Source organism: Aspergillus undulatus (assembly GCF_047715775.1).
Source record: "Aspergillus undulatus strain CBS 261.88 unplaced genomic scaffold BDV17scaffold_19, whole genome shotgun sequence".
Taxonomy (NCBI): Eukaryota; Fungi; Ascomycota; class Eurotiomycetes; order Eurotiales; family Aspergillaceae; genus Aspergillus; species Aspergillus undulatus.
The window spans coordinates 136,906-153,210 of NW_027396623.1; the positions used below are offsets into that span (position 1 = coordinate 136,906).

The 16,305-nt window shown below is 52.2% G+C and overlaps 7 protein-coding genes across 7 annotated transcripts; 4 read left to right on the forward strand and 3 right to left on the reverse strand.

Annotated features, from left to right (window-relative positions):
- Window positions 1–74: 74 nt before the first annotated feature.
- Window positions 75–2,233, reverse strand: BDV17DRAFT_261161 (putative bZIP transcription factor (MetR)). Its single transcript, XM_073757633.1, has 2 exons — window positions 1,532–2,233; window positions 75–1,030 (listed from the first exon to the last, which is right to left on the reverse strand). Exons 1-2 carry the CDS (start codon window positions 1,788–1,790, stop codon window positions 399–401), a joined length of 891 nt encoding a protein of 296 aa, XP_073616381.1. The 5' UTR covers window positions 1,791–2,233; the 3' UTR covers window positions 75–398.
- Window positions 2,234–3,806: 1,573 nt separating this feature from the next.
- Window positions 3,807–5,480, forward strand: BDV17DRAFT_57264 (CENP-N/CHL4 family protein). The gene has a single exon (XM_073764806.1). It carries the CDS (start codon window positions 3,901–3,903, stop codon window positions 5,413–5,415), a length of 1,515 nt encoding a protein of 504 aa, XP_073616382.1. The 5' UTR covers window positions 3,807–3,900; the 3' UTR covers window positions 5,416–5,480.
- Window positions 5,481–5,991: 511 nt separating this feature from the next.
- BDV17DRAFT_290558 (RING finger protein) lies at window positions 5,992–7,365 on the reverse strand (the record flags this gene model as incomplete). Its single annotated transcript, XM_073761937.1, has 6 exons — window positions 5,992–6,101; window positions 6,177–6,310; window positions 6,361–6,602; window positions 6,655–6,716; window positions 6,830–6,996; window positions 7,046–7,365. 6 exons carry the CDS (start codon window positions 7,363–7,365, stop codon window positions 5,992–5,994), a joined length of 1,035 nt encoding a protein of 344 aa, XP_073616383.1.
- A 411-nt stretch (window positions 7,366–7,776) lies between these two features.
- BDV17DRAFT_290559 (trafficking protein particle complex subunit 13) lies at window positions 7,777–8,965 on the forward strand (the record flags this gene model as incomplete). Its single annotated transcript, XM_073761938.1, has 5 exons — window positions 7,777–7,843; window positions 7,889–7,895; window positions 7,940–8,063; window positions 8,109–8,621; window positions 8,672–8,965. The coding sequence occupies 5 exons, from the start codon at window positions 7,777–7,779 to the stop codon at window positions 8,963–8,965; spliced, it is 1,005 nt and encodes a 334-aa protein (XP_073616384.1).
- Window positions 8,966–9,651: 686 nt separating this feature from the next.
- On the reverse strand, window positions 9,652–10,417 carry BDV17DRAFT_290560 (Endoribonuclease L-PSP-domain-containing protein; the record flags this gene model as incomplete). The annotated part of the gene is made up of 3 exons (XM_073761939.1): window positions 9,652–10,026; window positions 10,103–10,125; window positions 10,195–10,417. The coding sequence occupies 3 exons, from the start codon at window positions 10,415–10,417 to the stop codon at window positions 9,652–9,654; spliced, it is 621 nt and encodes a 206-aa protein (XP_073616385.1).
- A 447-nt stretch (window positions 10,418–10,864) lies between these two features.
- Window positions 10,865–11,793, forward strand: BDV17DRAFT_290561 (flavin reductase family protein; the record flags this gene model as incomplete). Its single annotated transcript, XM_073761940.1, has 2 exons — window positions 10,865–11,075; window positions 11,126–11,793. The coding sequence occupies 2 exons, from the start codon at window positions 10,865–10,867 to the stop codon at window positions 11,791–11,793; spliced, it is 879 nt and encodes a 292-aa protein (XP_073616386.1).
- Window positions 11,794–12,455: 662 nt separating this feature from the next.
- Window positions 12,456–15,250, forward strand: BDV17DRAFT_298002 (uncharacterized protein; the record flags this gene model as incomplete). Its single annotated transcript, XM_073763603.1, has 7 exons — window positions 12,456–12,508; window positions 12,560–12,694; window positions 12,730–12,776; window positions 12,821–13,461; window positions 13,508–13,775; window positions 13,828–13,927; window positions 13,993–15,250. 7 exons carry the CDS (start codon window positions 12,456–12,458, stop codon window positions 14,558–14,560), a joined length of 1,812 nt encoding a protein of 603 aa, XP_073616387.1. The 3' UTR covers window positions 14,561–15,250.
- Between the last annotated feature and the right edge of the window lie 1,055 nt (window positions 15,251–16,305).

Below are 16,305 nucleotides of genomic sequence, written 5' to 3' on the forward strand. Positions count from 1 at the left end.
GGATGAATTGGGTGGAGATGTTTACTCGGTAGAAAATAGAAATGATATAGAGTGGAGCAATGGATATCTGACCCATCGACGGCACGCAGCTGTGGGTATATTTACGTACTGAGTACTTCCCCAGATTATTCTGGGCTGCTTGGCTATGGGGTATGGCAAAGACAGGATCTAAAAGGTTGAAGAGTGTAGACAGTCAATTTAAGACATGTACGTGTCCGCATGTATTAACGTAATCATCACCGACCCACCGTCATCCCATCCATCCATGAGGCGCCATCCCCAGTTTAAGATATAAAAAAGAGAAATGATACCATGAACCATATAGACATAAATCAGAAATATACAACGAAGACAGAAGCTAAAGCGCAAAAAGCAAAAACTTCACTTTGGAACCTTGCTTAGAGAGTGCCGACGCCGATTTTAGAATTACCGTTACTTCGCTCGCCCTCAGTCTTCTGTGCAGCAAGGAACTTCTTGAACATGGCCGAAATATCGTTCTCGGCCTTCTTGCCCTCCTCTGCGGACTTGCCGTTCTTCTCTGTGATGAGGTTCTTGAGCCATTGGTTTTCGAGCTCGAGGGCGGTGACGCGGGCTTCAAGCGCGGCGTTCTTCTCTGTGGTTTCCTTCACGGTCTTTTCCAGCGTCTGCTCGCGCATCTTCTTCTTGACTCGGAACCGGGCGCTCGCGGCTGTGTTGCGGCGGCGCTTGTCCTCCTCAGCGGCAATTCGAGCAACTTCCTCTACGTTGAGGGGAGCAGTCTTCTGCGTGTTCTTGCGCTTGGGGCCTGGGGCGGAGGCAGCCGGAGAAGTGGTTGTTGTGGGGCTCGGAGCAGCGACAGACTGTTGAGATGGAGAGGTCGTTGACGGCGAGGAGGTTGAGGGAGATCGGTGCACGTTGGATTGGATGTTGGGTAAGCCGTTGGGCACCTGCGACTGGGGTATGGCGAACTGGGCATTCTGCACGGGCATGGACGGGCCGTTCATCGAGTTCATCTGGGGAGCGGCATAGTCGTTGACGTTGCCGAACTGATCTGGGAGTTGTTAGCTGCCGTCGCACACATTGTGTCTATGTAGCAATGAATAGCGAAAACAGGGTAGCAACTTTGAAGGCAGGCATGAGGCTCGCCCAAGTATAGGTCACGTGAAATGACGCCATAACGGGCAACGCTCGCGATATCGCCAAAGTGCCTGAACTTGCAGCAAACCCTGACACGCTAAAATCTAGATCGGCTCACTCAGGCTGACCCACTGCAGAGAACCCGCCAATGGTGGCCTGACTAGATTGCGAAAGCGTGGGATGACGGAAGGCGCGTCTCGTGCAGGGACCAGTCATCGGACACGCCAGCACAAGCTCAGCACCGAAATGGTCGCACGTCCGAGCGCAATCAAAGAAGCGAAAAAAAAGAGAGCTGAAGACCGAACAAAGAGAACCGTGGAAATGCTTCCATGATACTCTTGTTAAGGTCTCCATATTGCTCCGGACAAAGACAGACCAGGACATGCACAAGTAGAAACACGACGAATCCACTTACCACCGAGCATGTCCAAGAATTCCATTTCAGAGTTCTGGCTGACCTTGTGCTTGTTCTCCTCCACGGGTTCGAACGGCGGGAGGTTCAAGTCGAAGTCGAAGAACTCGGTATTGGTGAAGAGCGATAGATCATTGTCAAAGTTGAACCCATCCTGTTGCTGCTGTTGCTGCATCGCGACATCGTAGGGCGAGGGAATGGCGTTCAAGTCGTCCAAGTATTGCGAGAAGTTGGGCGCACGGCGACCATTGTATTCAGCCATGGTGAACGTGGAGGCAATCGGCCTCGAAATGTCCTATCCGACCAAAATCCCTCTCAAATCTTCATATAACTCGTACTCGGAATTTCGTTCGCGGGCCGTCGAGGTAGGACGACTGGAGGGGCACGGCGTGTTGTGTGCCGGCGGAGAGTTCGTCGGGAACCCGCGGTAGTTTGAATCGACCGCAATGTGGATAAATCGGCGAGCGTTTGTTGTCGACAGTCAATGTTGAGGATACGGGAGGAAGAAGAAGGAGAGAAGAAGAGGGGATCCAGAGTGTGGGACGAGAGCGGGAGTCAGTGGAGGGAGAATTTGCGTCGGCCTGAGGTAAGAGGAACAGTCACTGGGAAGTGGGGGTGGGATGGCTGATTAATCCTCTCGCAGCGGGCTTCCTCTTAATTCCATTTCCCGGCCGCCTCCGCCCAAATCCCGCCGCTGGAGCCAACTCTTGTTTCTTTTTCTGAGTATACGAGCGATGAATATAGTTTATTGTGAATCTTAGCTACTTGTCTGCATATACATAAGCCTCATGAGCTGTCTCCTTCTCTTCAATTCATCGTGCGTCTATGTCCCAGGTCTGGACTCGCAGTTGCCACCGGGGCCGAAGCCGGCACTCCAACCATGGACGCCCCCGCGCATCCGGTTTTCCCCTACAACGACCCGCCGGTTCAATTACGGCCTGACGGAGAACAGGAACAATCTGAGATGTTGTCGGTTAGCAGAGCAGCCTGCAAAGCAAGCCTGATGCGCTATATGCACCAATTTCGCAATACTGCTAACCAGTCCCTGGAGGATCAGCTCCTTGTCTCTGATCATCCCTAGTTGGCCAGCCTCGCATTCGGTTCTCCTGAGCCCTGTCGCGATCGAGCTTTCCGGTTGGCTGCGCTTCAGCCTGTTTTTATCGCTCGCGCGGTTTGCGATAACAAATATCAATCTCTAACAGTATCGGAAAGGGGAGCTTTCCCCCGCATCAACACCATATGTTGTGGTTGCATGCTTTGTGATCATGACACTCCGTCGATGGCGAATAAACCATCACAATTGTAAAGCAGATGGCGGGCGCTCAAGCAAATGCAGCGGGCGCTCTCCTTCAATTCAAATTTGGCTTTGATCAGGATTTCGCTCTTGCCGCCCAACAGTATTCCGTCTCACGGACTTGTGCTGCAGCGAAGGCGCCGTTTTGAGACTCGACCGCATGCCTTGCTTCAGACTCGATGGGGTTTGTTGGGAATGTCGCTTGACTCGCTTTTAGGGCACGCCGTGAAATCGCCGGACAATGACCGATGGTGGTACCACCACCCATTCATTTTGGCAGCACAGAGCCACTACTCATCTTCCCACCATCGCTGATTGTGCCAACTCTTTGTCCCGAACGCCAGAGTGAGACTGTCAAAGAAGCAGGATGCGGAGGTGGTTTCCTGTATAGATTGCCTCGTGCGCTACTTCGTTTCTCGTCTTCGCTTCATATTCCATCTCCGGCCAGCATGATCTATTGTGGTGTTTGAAGAGACCTTGTGAGTGGCATCTTGTTCGGCTTGGCCACGTGAATGCTTCACAATCCTAGAATCAAATGCTTCGTGCAGGTGAGTCGAGCTCTCAAGACGTTAGATCGCGACCATGAAGCTGTCGTCTCGGCCATGGGTGTTGTCGCCAGCTTCACGCGGAGTGCCAGAAACATCAATTGCTCTCAACTTGACGGCATCGAGAATCCTTGATATTTGTCTGTAGATGTCTATTGGAAGTAGTGAGCACTTTGACGTCGCTTCTCATAAGTGGCCCAAATGTAGCGCAGTCATAAAATTATTGAAAGGGCGAAGCCTTGAGATAGTTACTCGCCCACAGCTGCGTATCAAAGGGTACAAGATGTACTTTCATTATGCGATGAGTATATCTGCAGGAGGTTCTAGGACTCCGGACATTCGGTAGCGAGCCTTGTTCTTGAGGCAGCGATATCTCTTGCTATCATCACGTGACCTAGAATGTTGATGCTTGGCGGGCAACAGTTCCAAAACAAACCAAGCTCGACTGTACATGCATTCAATTGCTCATCGAAGTCAAGATTGGTGATATTCTCTCCGAATATGCTTTCCGTGTAATCTCGTTCATATCAAATATGCCGCGCCCAAAGACCGTCCGCGCGCCGACAACCGCCAGTCTCCCAAACAACCTGCGCATCCCCTCCAGCACTCCCTCCCTCGTCAAGACACTAGGCAAGCTACAGCGCCAATCGCTACTCGACCTCGTCTTCCAATGGCTAAATGATCGCAACGTCGAATCCTTCCCACCGTTCTTGAAAGCCGACGAAGATGAATCCCCCGATGACGAAGGCCTCCGCCCATATCCAGCCGAGCGCTCACTCAACGACGTCCGCAATGCATACCAGGAACTACAATTCCGCAAGGGCGGGAAACGAGAAGTCATCGATCGCATTCTAGACGGAGACTGGAGACACGGGATTACACTGCGGCAGCTCGCAATGGTTGATCTTCGCTATCTAGATGACCACCCGGCTAGTTTGCGCTGGACGGCGCTGGAACTCACGCGCATCGGCGTCACCCAAGACACAACCCAGGCCCAGGACATCTCAGCGTGCATCCCGCGCGTCCATGCCTCGACCTTCCTAAACAACCTACAGACCCAAATCGTCCCCCTCGTCAAAGCACACTTCTACCTCGCCCGCTCAACCACCCTCCCACTCACATACCTCCGCATCTTCGTCACGCACTCGCCCTATCAGAACCCGCGGCAGGCACCGGAATCACTCACCGACTCATCGCGCGTTATGTACGTCGCGTTCCCAGATAGCTGTCCGTACATATACACCTCTCTTGCGTCGGCTCCAGCGACGGGCGCCAAACCAGCGACCGGTTCCGCCGTAGCGACAGACGCCCGTAGTCTCCAGCGTATCGTCCGTGATGCGGTTCCTAAGGCTCTTTCCCTTCCGCATCAGCGCTACGCGCTTAAATCGACGTCTCTGACGGCGAAGAATCTCCAGGCTCTCCTTGCCTTGCGCGGACCGGGCCGCGGGAGTAAGGCGAATGGCGCATTTAGTATCTTTGCTGATGCTGTTCTCGAAGGGAGTCCGTTGGATCCGAGACCATCGAACACGGTCTCGCCGGAGGAACAGCAGAGGCAAGCTAGTCTGAAGACGAAGACGGAGATCGACGAGGAGAAAGGGAATAAAGCATTGGATACCAATACCAATAACAACACAGACAACAAAGACAATGAACCCAAATCCCTTTCCCGCCGCCGAACCCGCGACAACGAAGACCCCCGCACCGCGAAGAAGCGCAAACTCACCGTGCAATCCCGCTTTGGGACATCAGGGACACCTCTCCATTCCGCCCCGCTGGACCGTCTCGATGCGAGACTCCTCGATCCACCCTCGCAATCCGCCTCCAACACCACCACCACCAACAACAATAACCAAAATGGAGAAGAAGACGGCCCTTCCCGCCCCGCCCTATCACTCACATTCACAGGCGCAGACGTCATCTCTGGACTGCGCAAACTCGCAGAGTTGGGGATCGTCAATGCTGAGCATATGCCGGTTTGGATGACGGGTGAAGAGGGCGTAAGTGTTGCTGTTGTTAGGGATGGGAGGGTTGTTAATGATGGGGGGTGAAAAGACTTCATGTTATGGTTATGGGTGCAAAGATTTGAAGATGAATCGAAGTTGGATACTTCTATCTGCGGAAAACGGGCTCGGCAGGGGACTTAACCTGACGCCCGTCTTTTCAGGCGGCAGGCGTTGCTTAGCCGTCTGAGTTCGGCCTGTTGAAGCGTGTGATTAAATGACGCTTGACTTGCCGTTGAATTCCCGATTTTCTGACCATGGGTTGAGAGGCTAGAATTGGTGTCACCGGATGAGCCTGTGACCAAGCCGCATCCTGAACTCTCAGCGCGCAGTATGAGGCTTGGACCAGGGCGTGAAGCATACGCATCTTGCCATGAAAGGAACTATGCCTGACGGTGACTCGCCCACGAAACAAGCCCTCTGCAGGTTATATTCTGACCAGAATGAATTAGATAGATCGAGAGAACTCCTAACTAGGTGGGGTATTAGGTAGCCGAACACCGAGAGGGACCCAATACAACCCCATGATAGACCGGTTTGACTTCCAATCTAACGCCGCCCAATATCCCATGTTCATTAACGCCTCCCTTGCGCTGCGATGACCCGAAGAATCGAACGCCCGCATTAATCATAGTCCTCTTCGTAATCCTCTTCGTAATCCTCTTCGTATCCCTCAGGCAAGCCAGAAGAGTAGAATTGCTGGCGCACCCAGAACTGATGATAACTTGAATAATCTAGTTTCCCAAGTCAGTATATGAGTAACCAGGAAAGTATGGAGCAGCAGGGCATCTACAGGGATGGTTCCGTACCACGTCGACCAGATAGGCCCATTTGGCTTGCCACGTTGATATAGCCGTCTTCTCCCACTTGGCCTTCGCTGACGAGCTGTTGGAGATTGACATTGACTTTACCGTCAACATCTTGGCTCTGCCAAAGGGAGCGACTAGGCGAATTTGTGAGCTGGGTACAGATGTTGAGGGCGTCAGGGCTTACCAGTAAACGCAGCGGACACCCTGATGGTTCTGCGTGGCCGCCCATTTCTGAAAGCAGGCTTTGTGGATATTGTTACCGCATGCTGCGCGACACCATACGATGTCTTCCTTGTCTGGCTCGAACTCCATGAAGCAGATCGGACAGTCACCCTCCACTGGCTTGCGATTGCCATCAATGTCGTGATCTTCAGATTTGTCTTTTACGTCGCGGAGAGGGGAATTTTCGTATATTTCGCGAATTTCCTGTACGGCGCATAAGATTTCCGACCGAGGCGATGTCAGACAAACCACTCACAGATGATAAGAATGCCAATTGATACTGCAGGTGGACAGGGGCTTTGAGCACTTTCACTAGGACTGCATTGGCCATTAGTGATAGGTATAACGATGCCAAAGATAACGATAAGGCGAGTAAAGAATAGTCCATGAGGATAGCGTAAGGATAGTCGAGCTTGGAGGTTGCAACATACCGTAGCAAATGTGCTTGCATTGGTTGCCTTTTGAAGCATCTGGGCAGTTGCAGGTCGGCTCCTTCCCAATGACGGTCTTGTAGATGTTGCCAGTCGACCCGACTATATCGAACGTGAGCTCAGGCACCTCGTCCGTTCCACCGACCGTTTGTCCAACAACGAACATGCTAGTTGATTTTAGCAGAGCCTCTAAGAGCAAAGCTTGACCAAGTTTACCGTTGAGTGACTGCGCGCGACAAGCGGTCCTGAAAGCTGATCGGAGGAGACTTGCGGAATCTCCTTGAGCGGCGTTCGGCAGGCGGCTCGGTTGATGTCTTCTTGCCCTTGAAGCTTTCTGCCTTCTTAGTTGAGCTTGAAGCGGGCTGATCGGAATCAAAGTCCGAGGTCTTTTTAGCTTTCGTTGCTGATTTGGCGGGGGTCTTTTTCTGGCGTGTGTTCTTGGTAGTGGCAGCGAGGTCGTCGGCACGCTTTCTCTTCAAAGAGGGCGCAGACGGGATGTCCGATGCTGATTTGACTGTCTTAGCAGGACGCGCCATCATGATAGGGACCACTCTGGCGCCCTTCAGCAGGGGTGCGAGAAAACGTTTTGTGCAAGGTTGATAGTATAGTTGAAGAGGAAGGTAGGAGGAGAGTGTTAGTGGCGCAAAGCTACTCCGCACTTTCCTTCTTCCGCAGATGGGGTTTGACTAATCCAATCAGCAGCTCAATGTCAGTCGTTCGTTCTGCTCTCAGAGCAACAGGCGAAAACACCACAGGTAAGTGAATGATGTCTGTGAATAGTTAATGTGAATCGCAAGTTGTAGTGGCGAAACTACACCATTCCTTATCGATAAGGAGATAAGGAGATAACTAGATGCAAACTAGTTTAGTGCAAGGAGCTGTGTTTGCCCTGTTTGTCTTATGCTGATAACGTCAAGCGCTCTCCTCCGAGCTCCATCAAGTCAACAATGGCTCGTCCTCGTGCTCATTCGGGGGCTGATGGCCCAAAGGAGCCTCACTCAGTATCCTTGAAAGGTATATACAGCCCTGTCTTCTCCTGACCTCAATTAACCCGTCTAGTCTTGCGGTAAGCTCGTCCAATCCGTCGACGACCCCTCCTGACCTCCGCAGTCTCTCGCGGCCCTCGTTATCCTACCAGTATCCGCTTCCAGCTGCGAATACGAAAATCTCCAGCAAAGCTGCATTGAGCTTTCCCTCCGATGATGTCGACAGTCAGTTCATCTACGCCTCTAATGTATGTTGCGCAATCCGACTAGCTTGCCGTTGCTGACTCCGACAGCTCACTCTCCCTCCTACCTTTGGATCCGCATATGTCGGCGAAACATTCGCCTGCACTCTCAGTGCGAATAATGAACTACCCGATGACACGTCCCGTGTGATAACTTCCGTCCGTATTGTTGCCGAAATGCAAACTCCATCGCAGGTTTCCTCCCTAGATCTCGAGCCCGCCGATACAAATCTACAAAATGGATTGCAGAAAGGGGAGTCCCTCCAGAAGATTGTGCGCTTTGACCTGAAAGAGGAAGGGAACCATATTTTGGCTGTCAGCGTCAGTTATACGGAGACATTGATTGGAAACGACCTGCAAGCTGCGAGTGGAAGAGTAAGGACGTTCCGCAAACTCTACCAATTCGTCGCGCAGCCTTGCCTCAGTGTCCGGACAAAGTCGTCTGAGTTGTCCCCGTTGGAGGTCGAGAATAAGTCGCTAGGTCCTTATGGGAAGACCCGCCTGCTTCGGTTTGCGCTCGAGGCTCAGTTAGAGAATGTGGGCGATGGTGCCGTCGTCATCAAGGTATGTATTTCTTCCTTTGCTGGTACAAGACCCGAATCTAATCTTCATAGCAAACTCGACTGAATCCCAAAGCACCGTTCAAGGCCATATCGTTGAATTGGGATTTCCAGAGACCTGACCAATCAGATACGCCAGCGCCTACACTCAACCCGCGAGACGTATTACAGGTTGCGTTTCTTGTTGAACAAGAAGAGGGGCAGCAGGAAGGCCTGGAAGCCTTGCAGAAGGATCTGCGGCGAGACAATCGTGCCGTGCTAGGTCAATTGTCAATCGAGTGGAGAAGCTCCATGGGGGATAAGGGATTCTTGACCACGGGTAACCTACTAACACGGAAACGAGTCTGATGAGGATACGGGTGGTGTATCGCAGTTTGAGATTGCTGTGTAATCACAACCCACTTAACAGACTTTGAAAGGCCACTCAGATCAATGCCCTATCTGATCGATCGCAGGGCAACACAGTCCGAAGCCTAGCAGATCGACGCATCGCCCAGTGAAACAGTACACCCTCGAAAATGTTCGACGGGACGTTGTGTAGGATTTTCGCGGATCTGCAGCCCGCCCCCGGGGGATTTCTGCAGGCTTGGGTTACCCGAGACCACTATACATTGTGCTTGAGTAACTCGCCCGTCAGCCAGTCAAGGTCCTCAAAAGTCCTTTTCACCGCGTCCTCGGCGCTTCTGGGCTAGACGTTTTCTCTGCAGACATGTTACATACAAGTCATGCCAATGGCCACCAACCATAGAGTCTATACGGAATACACTCTGACCCGGAGATATACGAGGCCCCCTTCCCCAATCAAAGCATGTTGCACTACGACGTAGATCTCCACCAAGCACGTTGTAAGACCACTTTAATTGAGTCCGCTGGTCCGGACTGGCTCTCTGACAACTCCATCGTACCCTCAATTTCACAACCGAAAACAGTCAGATATGCTACGGTAGGTAATCGCCGTATCTTTATCCTCAGTCTACCCCTCCAAGACTAAATTATCTCTGCCAGATCGATGACATACCAACATAGCCCAAAGATTACCAGCTCGAGCCAACTAAGCCACACCTCGTCCTGTCCAGGCACTTAACAAACAGCCACAAATCAACCTGAACATCCACACCGGCGGGCAAAGTCTCAACCACGACCATCGACCTTGCCGACTTATGCAGAAAAGCGGCGTCATAAACCTTCGCAAACTCCGGCATGATCTCGGCGTCTTTGACGTATACGACTACCTTCACGACGCCATCCAGACCGGACCCCGCTTCTTTGAGGATGCTCTCTGTGTTTTCGATAATTGCGCCTGTTTTCTCGGCCACGGAGCCGGTTATTAAAGTTCCGGTTTTGTCGGAGGGGATTTGGCCGCTTAGGTAGATGGTGCTTGCTCCGTGGGTGGTTTTTATGGCTTGGGACTCATTATAATCTACTCTTAACGTCCTCGGTCGATTGTGAATTGTATTGTAATGGAATGTGCAGGGCAAAACGTACGTAGTGCGAAAACGCTGGAATGGCTAGCGGGTTAGCTTTGCTGATGTGAGGGTAATGGATTATGTACGCGAGGCATCGGAAAAGAAACTCACGCTTATATGCTTTATCGGTATACACGCTCGATATTACTGACGAGGCGCATCTCTTTGCCTCCGCGCCAACGTTGACAGATGGCTGGGTCGTGGACTTGACTGAAGAGATAGGGCTGGCGCTGGCACTGGCACTAGCTGGGGTGCAGCGAAGGTGGCCGTGGCCGGCGATTGAAGAGGATCGAGCGCTGGCAGTGGCAGTGGCACGGGCTGTACGGGCTAGCATTTTCAACATCGTCAGACTCAGGCTTTCGAATTATGTATGGCTTTGAGGGATGTACAGGCTACCTATCTATGTCTGTTCCTATTGGGATGGTGACGGTCGTCGGAGGACCATCCGACAATCTGCAATTAGGGCTCCAAATGTCGGCCCCGCTTGCCGACGGTAGATCTAGAAGTTGATCTCTAAAGAACCAAAGCGACAAGAAAAAGGTATTAAACCAAGACAAGATCAAGAGAAGGCTGATCTTTCGCTAGTTCATACCTTTGGAGGTTCATTATGGCTGCTGCGCGAAACAGTGTCCGTGCGAGTCTCTGTCGCGTATGTACTCGGAGGTAAGTACGAAGTGGTCCTATACTGTATAGCCACGGTGAAGAGCAAGCACTAACGACGCCAGGCCACCCCCCCCCCCCAAACTTGTGTGAAAGATTGTTTCCCTCAGCATGGTCCAGAATGAATTCATTCACCGCAACCGCAACCGCGAAAGCCTCCTACAAAGTCATCCAAGACGTCAACAACTTCGCTGAGACCGAAGCATCCCGAACACCCTTCAACCACAACGCACCTATCAACGTCACGAAACCACCCTATCCCAATTGGACATACGGACATGGCGTACCAGACGGCACAGATCCATCTCAAATATCCACCACGAAATCGACCCGTACGCGCCTACCCGAGAAAAAATCGCCAAATACCGCCTCTTAATTTCAGCTATTGCGCCGCGGCCTATTGGACTTGTGAGCACGATCTCAAGTTTAGACTCGAACTCGAACGATGAGAAGAAGGGCGTGAAAGAAAATCTCGCACCCTTCAGCTACTTCCAGCTCGTAGACCACGACCCGCCGCTATTCATCCTAGGCTTCTCGTCCCGACCTGGGTGTGAGAAAGATACATTCCACAACCTGAAAGAAACAGGCGAATGCGTGATAAACTCCGTCTCCGAAGACATGATCGAGGCCGTAAATGCCACTTTTATCGACGCTCCCTACGACCTATCAGAGTGGGATATCTCCGGGTTGACCAAGAAGCCCAGTGCCACTGTTCGACCCGCACGAGTCGCGGAGTCCGTTTTCTGCGTTGAGGGGAAAGCTCTTGAGATTATGGAGTTTGGGGCGCATAGTGAGGGGATGAGTATTGGTGGTGTGGTGCTGGTTAAGGCGAGTAGGTTCTGGGTTAAGGAGGGTGTTGTGGATGACGAGCTTAGCCATATTGAGCTGGAGAAGTTGAGGCCTGTTGCGCAGTTGGGAGGGATATCGTATGGGAGGATTACGGAGGTTTTTGAGAGGCCGAGGATGAGGTGGGATGGGGAGGTGAAGAAGAGTGAGGTGTTGAGGGGGTTGGAGGGGAGGAGGGAGGGTAAAGGTGATGAATCGATATGATTCTTGTGGATTACTCAAAGTATATAGACGGTTTGTAGATACCTCAATGCACAACTCTCTCTCTCATGTTCTCCAACCTCTATGCTCAGACAAGCTTTACCTGCACTGTGTCTTTCCCGGAAATAAGAGGAGATCAAAAGATGGTTATTCTATGTGGTGGCTAAATCGTGTTTCTATTATAAAAAGGCAAATCCCTCCAACTTCTGCAACCTCTTCCAATGCTGAGTCCCGTTGATTACTGACTCCGCAAAAGCACTCCGGAACTCCAGCCTTCTCAACAGTCAGATCCCATGTTTCCTGTCAACCTCGTTAGTTTCTATGATTTTGACATTTCTTGGGGCAATTTAACCGCATCCTATGATTGTTAAGAGTACGACCATCCGGTCCATTTTGCTGCGCGTCGAGGTAGTGGTATACGGTATGCGGTGTACTGGCTTGATGACTGCAGAGCCTCAAGGATAGTTTTGCTGCGTGTCGGTATACTCCAAAGTCGGTGACCCCGCACTAACAGGATGTCTCTAGTGGTAGAAAGTGAATTGGAGAAGAGCAAGCTGGTGCAGTGACTCTACGCCCGCATGACTAATCGGGCTCAATAACTATGTCGGACGCTCTTTCCGACTTCGTCGGCTCTCCTCCGCCATTCTTCGCCCAGGTCCTGCAATATGCCCCTCGCATCTCCTGAAGAGTCGAGAGTACCCCGAAAGGTGCAAAAAGCGTATGTTGTAGTCCTGTTGCACTGAATATCCGACCAGCCTGACTCGTGTAGTTGCGTACGATGTCGGACTATGAAGATCAAGTGCTCCGGCACCGAGCCTTGTGTACGCTGCGCAAAGAAGAAGCGCCGCTGTCAATTTGCCGTTGAGGAATCTCGCGTCCCGGTGCCTGAACGGCTACTGCTCTTGTCATTCGAGAGGAACGCTGGCTAAGGAATAACAGCTACCTTCGCGAGCTGGAGCGCCGCAAATCGCCAGTGCTATATCATGGTGTCTCGCACCAGCACCCCTCTTTACCGAACGACGCGCTGCAGGCAGAACATCCATCAGCGCGCCCACTGCTCCGCGATCAAGGTTCTCCCACAACCCTTTAGTGGAGTACTCCTTTGCTGCGTCCCCCGATGGCCGGTTCTGGTACCTGGGGCCTTCGTCATCATGGTCCTTCTGTCGCCGCGTCCTTGCACTCCTCGGCGAGCAAGTCCCAGACGCAAAGCCCCCAGATCCTTGGAACTTAGACGGCATGGCCTTCAAGTTGAAATGGTGGCCGCTGCCGCTTGACGAAACTCCCGACTTGACTGACTTGCCGCCAATGGATTACGGTCTGTATCTTCTCCAAACAGTGCGTTTCAACTTCGGCCCGCTGTTCTATATCATAGATGAGACTACGTTCACTCGGACCCTGTACGATTTCTATTACAATCCAGAGGAATGTGTTGGCTCGATGCGCGCGTGGTTTGCGCAGTATTTACTCATCATAGAGTTTGGGAAGGCCTTTCTCGCACCTTGTCGACTACCCAATGCACCTCCAGAGGGCTATCAATATGCGGCGCGAGCTATGGCGCTGATGCCAGATATGTCTGGCGTGCTTTCGAATCCTTTACAGTGCATTGAAGCTCTGGCCCTCGCGGCTCTCTATTTCCAGTCAGTCGATATGCGGGTGGCTGCATTTAACCACGTACGACTCCTCTTATATCAAGGCTATACCAGACTAATTTGTGTAGATAGGATTCACACTGCGTACGTGTATTATTGAAGGCATCCATCGACATGTACCCGAGGAGCTCAAGGGTGAAGAAGTCTCCCGCCGCTGCCAAACGGTATTCTGGATCATATACATGCTGGACCGGGAATTCTCGGCGTCAGTGGGCGCCCCGAGCCCAATCCGCGATGAAGACATTACAGTAAAGCTCTTTGTCAACGGCAGTGTGGATGAGCAGACTCTCACTCTACACGTTCGACTCGCCCGGTTGAATGCCCGCATCCTCGCGAGTAAGTCTTTCCTCGATTGCTTTCATCCTGAGCGACCAGCTGACTATCAGAGCCATTTACGGCGTCGGCTCTGAGTTCGACGGAACACTTATCAACGACACGCAGTCCCTTTTCCGAGATCTCGCCGACCTGTCGCAGGACCTGAATGATCTGTTGAGAACACACTTCCATGGCTCCCTGAGCCGTGCATCACGAGCGCCGACGCGACTCATCTTAGCCTATCACGAACTCTCGCCATACCTTTATCCCCGACCATAATCTCCCTTTTATCCTGCTGTGTCGAGTCCGCCCAAACAGTCTTGCAGACGCTCCGGACCCTTGCTGATTCAGACCTCCTCGAGGCCTCTCTACCCTTCCAAATCGAAGACGCTTTCGCGTCGACGTTCCTCCCGTACGTTATTCACGTCATTGCACCGCCGCTGGCGCCGCAGGAAAATTTGGTCGGAAACGCAGAGTTTGTGATGGAACGGCTGGTCAGAAAGGGGAATCTGGCAGCACCGTTGAGAAGAGATGAGCTGGAGTGCTTGAAGAGGATCCTCGGGCGGTTCACGAGCATGAACGATGGAATAACGGATGAGAACGTAGCAAATGTCGCGGGGCATGAGCTACGAACAGGGACAGCGTCGTCGTCGGGCTTTGGATTAGGCTCAGAACAAGGGCAGGAGCAACAGTTTGACTGGGATATCTTTGCCGTCGACGCAACGATTGGCCTTGAGCCAAGCCAGTTGCTGGATTTGGCGGATCAGTTGGATGTTCAGGGGATTATGGACTATGCTGTTTCTTGAATGGCTACAGTGCTTGTTCATCGATCTGCCCCGGTAGAGCCGAATGTCCTCGTCGGCCTTGTATGTCAGTCCCATCGGGCCAACGGGATTCCAGCGCCACGCTTCCTTTACGATGCCGTTGATAGATGGGATGACCTTCTGGTCTGCGAAGCCCGGGAGACGGGGGAGCCCGGTACCGGAATCGGACTGAGCATTGTTGAGAACACCATCGATTTCCTCCTGCGCCTTGCCCTGCACATCGGGAAACATGAGTAGGGCGAGGATGACGGATGTTAGAGTCGCGACTGTGCTGTCGGATGCTGCGGCGTAGAGAGAGAGCAGTCCACTTGATTGCGTCTTCGACCTCGGAAGACGAGAAGCCAGTGGCTCGATGTTCCTCTAGCAGGTTCGCGACATAAGACGGGCGATATACGCCGCTCGCCATCTCTTTCAGGACGAGCTCGTAAGGAATTCGCACCGCGGCCTCGTTGACGGCTTTCCATTCCCGTGCTGTGCGCTTGTACCCTGTGCCTGGGAACCAGTCGGGAAGACGGTCTATCGCCGGTATGTTCAATTGCGGCTGCGCAGAGGGTCTTCTGTGCTTTCTTGCCGAGGATGTGCTGGCCGCGTCCTTGGAATGGATTATTAGTAGTGTCAAGCTGAGGATCCGGATTGAGGAGATCGGGCCGTAGGTGTCTTTGTGGGCGAGCCAGCGCTGGAATCCGGGGGTCCCGGGGGGTGGGAGGTCTAGGATGTTGTCGAGGATGGGGAGACCTGGATGGCCTGGGAGGAGGAGGGACTGGGAGGGTCGAGTCTTCTTGATTAGGAAGTATACGAGCGCGATGAACGCGGATAGGATGATGAAGAACGCCATGATGGTTAACAAAGTTACTCTCCTATTTCTGGTTTCGGTCCAGTAGATCATAAAATCCTAATTGCAAGACTGTCTCTTTCTCTCATGGCAGCCACTGCCTGCATCTGATCTATATACCGGACACCACACCCCCTTCACTTTCACACATCCCCAAACTAAGCGCCACTGTGCCAGTTGGCGTATCCCCGTCGCCAACAGCTGCAGCCTCCTCACACTTACAACCAACCATTTCCCCCTCCTGCGCCGCCTACCTCGCGCTTAGGAATGTCAAACCTACATTATCAGTCCAATGGTCGTTATGCCGAACGTTGGGTTCGAGACTGCGGCGTTATCTTTCTTTGTTGGTGTTGGTGTTGGTGCCGCTGCAGATGGCAGAAGGGCGGGAGGTAGGGTTATGTATAAGTAGCCGGAGGACGTACATACTAAGGAATGAAATGTCACCTTCCAACGTTGCACGTTTACGAAAGAAATATATGGACAATAACCCTATTCCTACATACTTCTAGTCTCTGAAAACAATGAAGTGAATATCCACCGCGGGCCTCCAAACCTTCTAGTTCCTCAAGACCCTGTACCTCTTTGGCAAGTCTGCGATCCCTGCTGCTCTTCTGCCCTCGGTACGTGACAAAGCGAAACCAGAATATCCAGTACTTACTGACTTGTGTCTACCTGCATTGCTAGGTGCAGTATCCTTCGTCCTCACCGATCCAACCCGGTATACAATCCCCTCAGTCATCAAAGCTTTTTCTGGTTTGAGGTCCATCTGCTTACCTTTCAGGTTAAGAATCAGGTTCGTTTTGCTTCAAGTACTACATTGAGAAGAAAGAACTACCTAACTTCAACTCCCTATACTATAGATCCTCGGCATCCCCGAAGACAAAATCAGCGACCC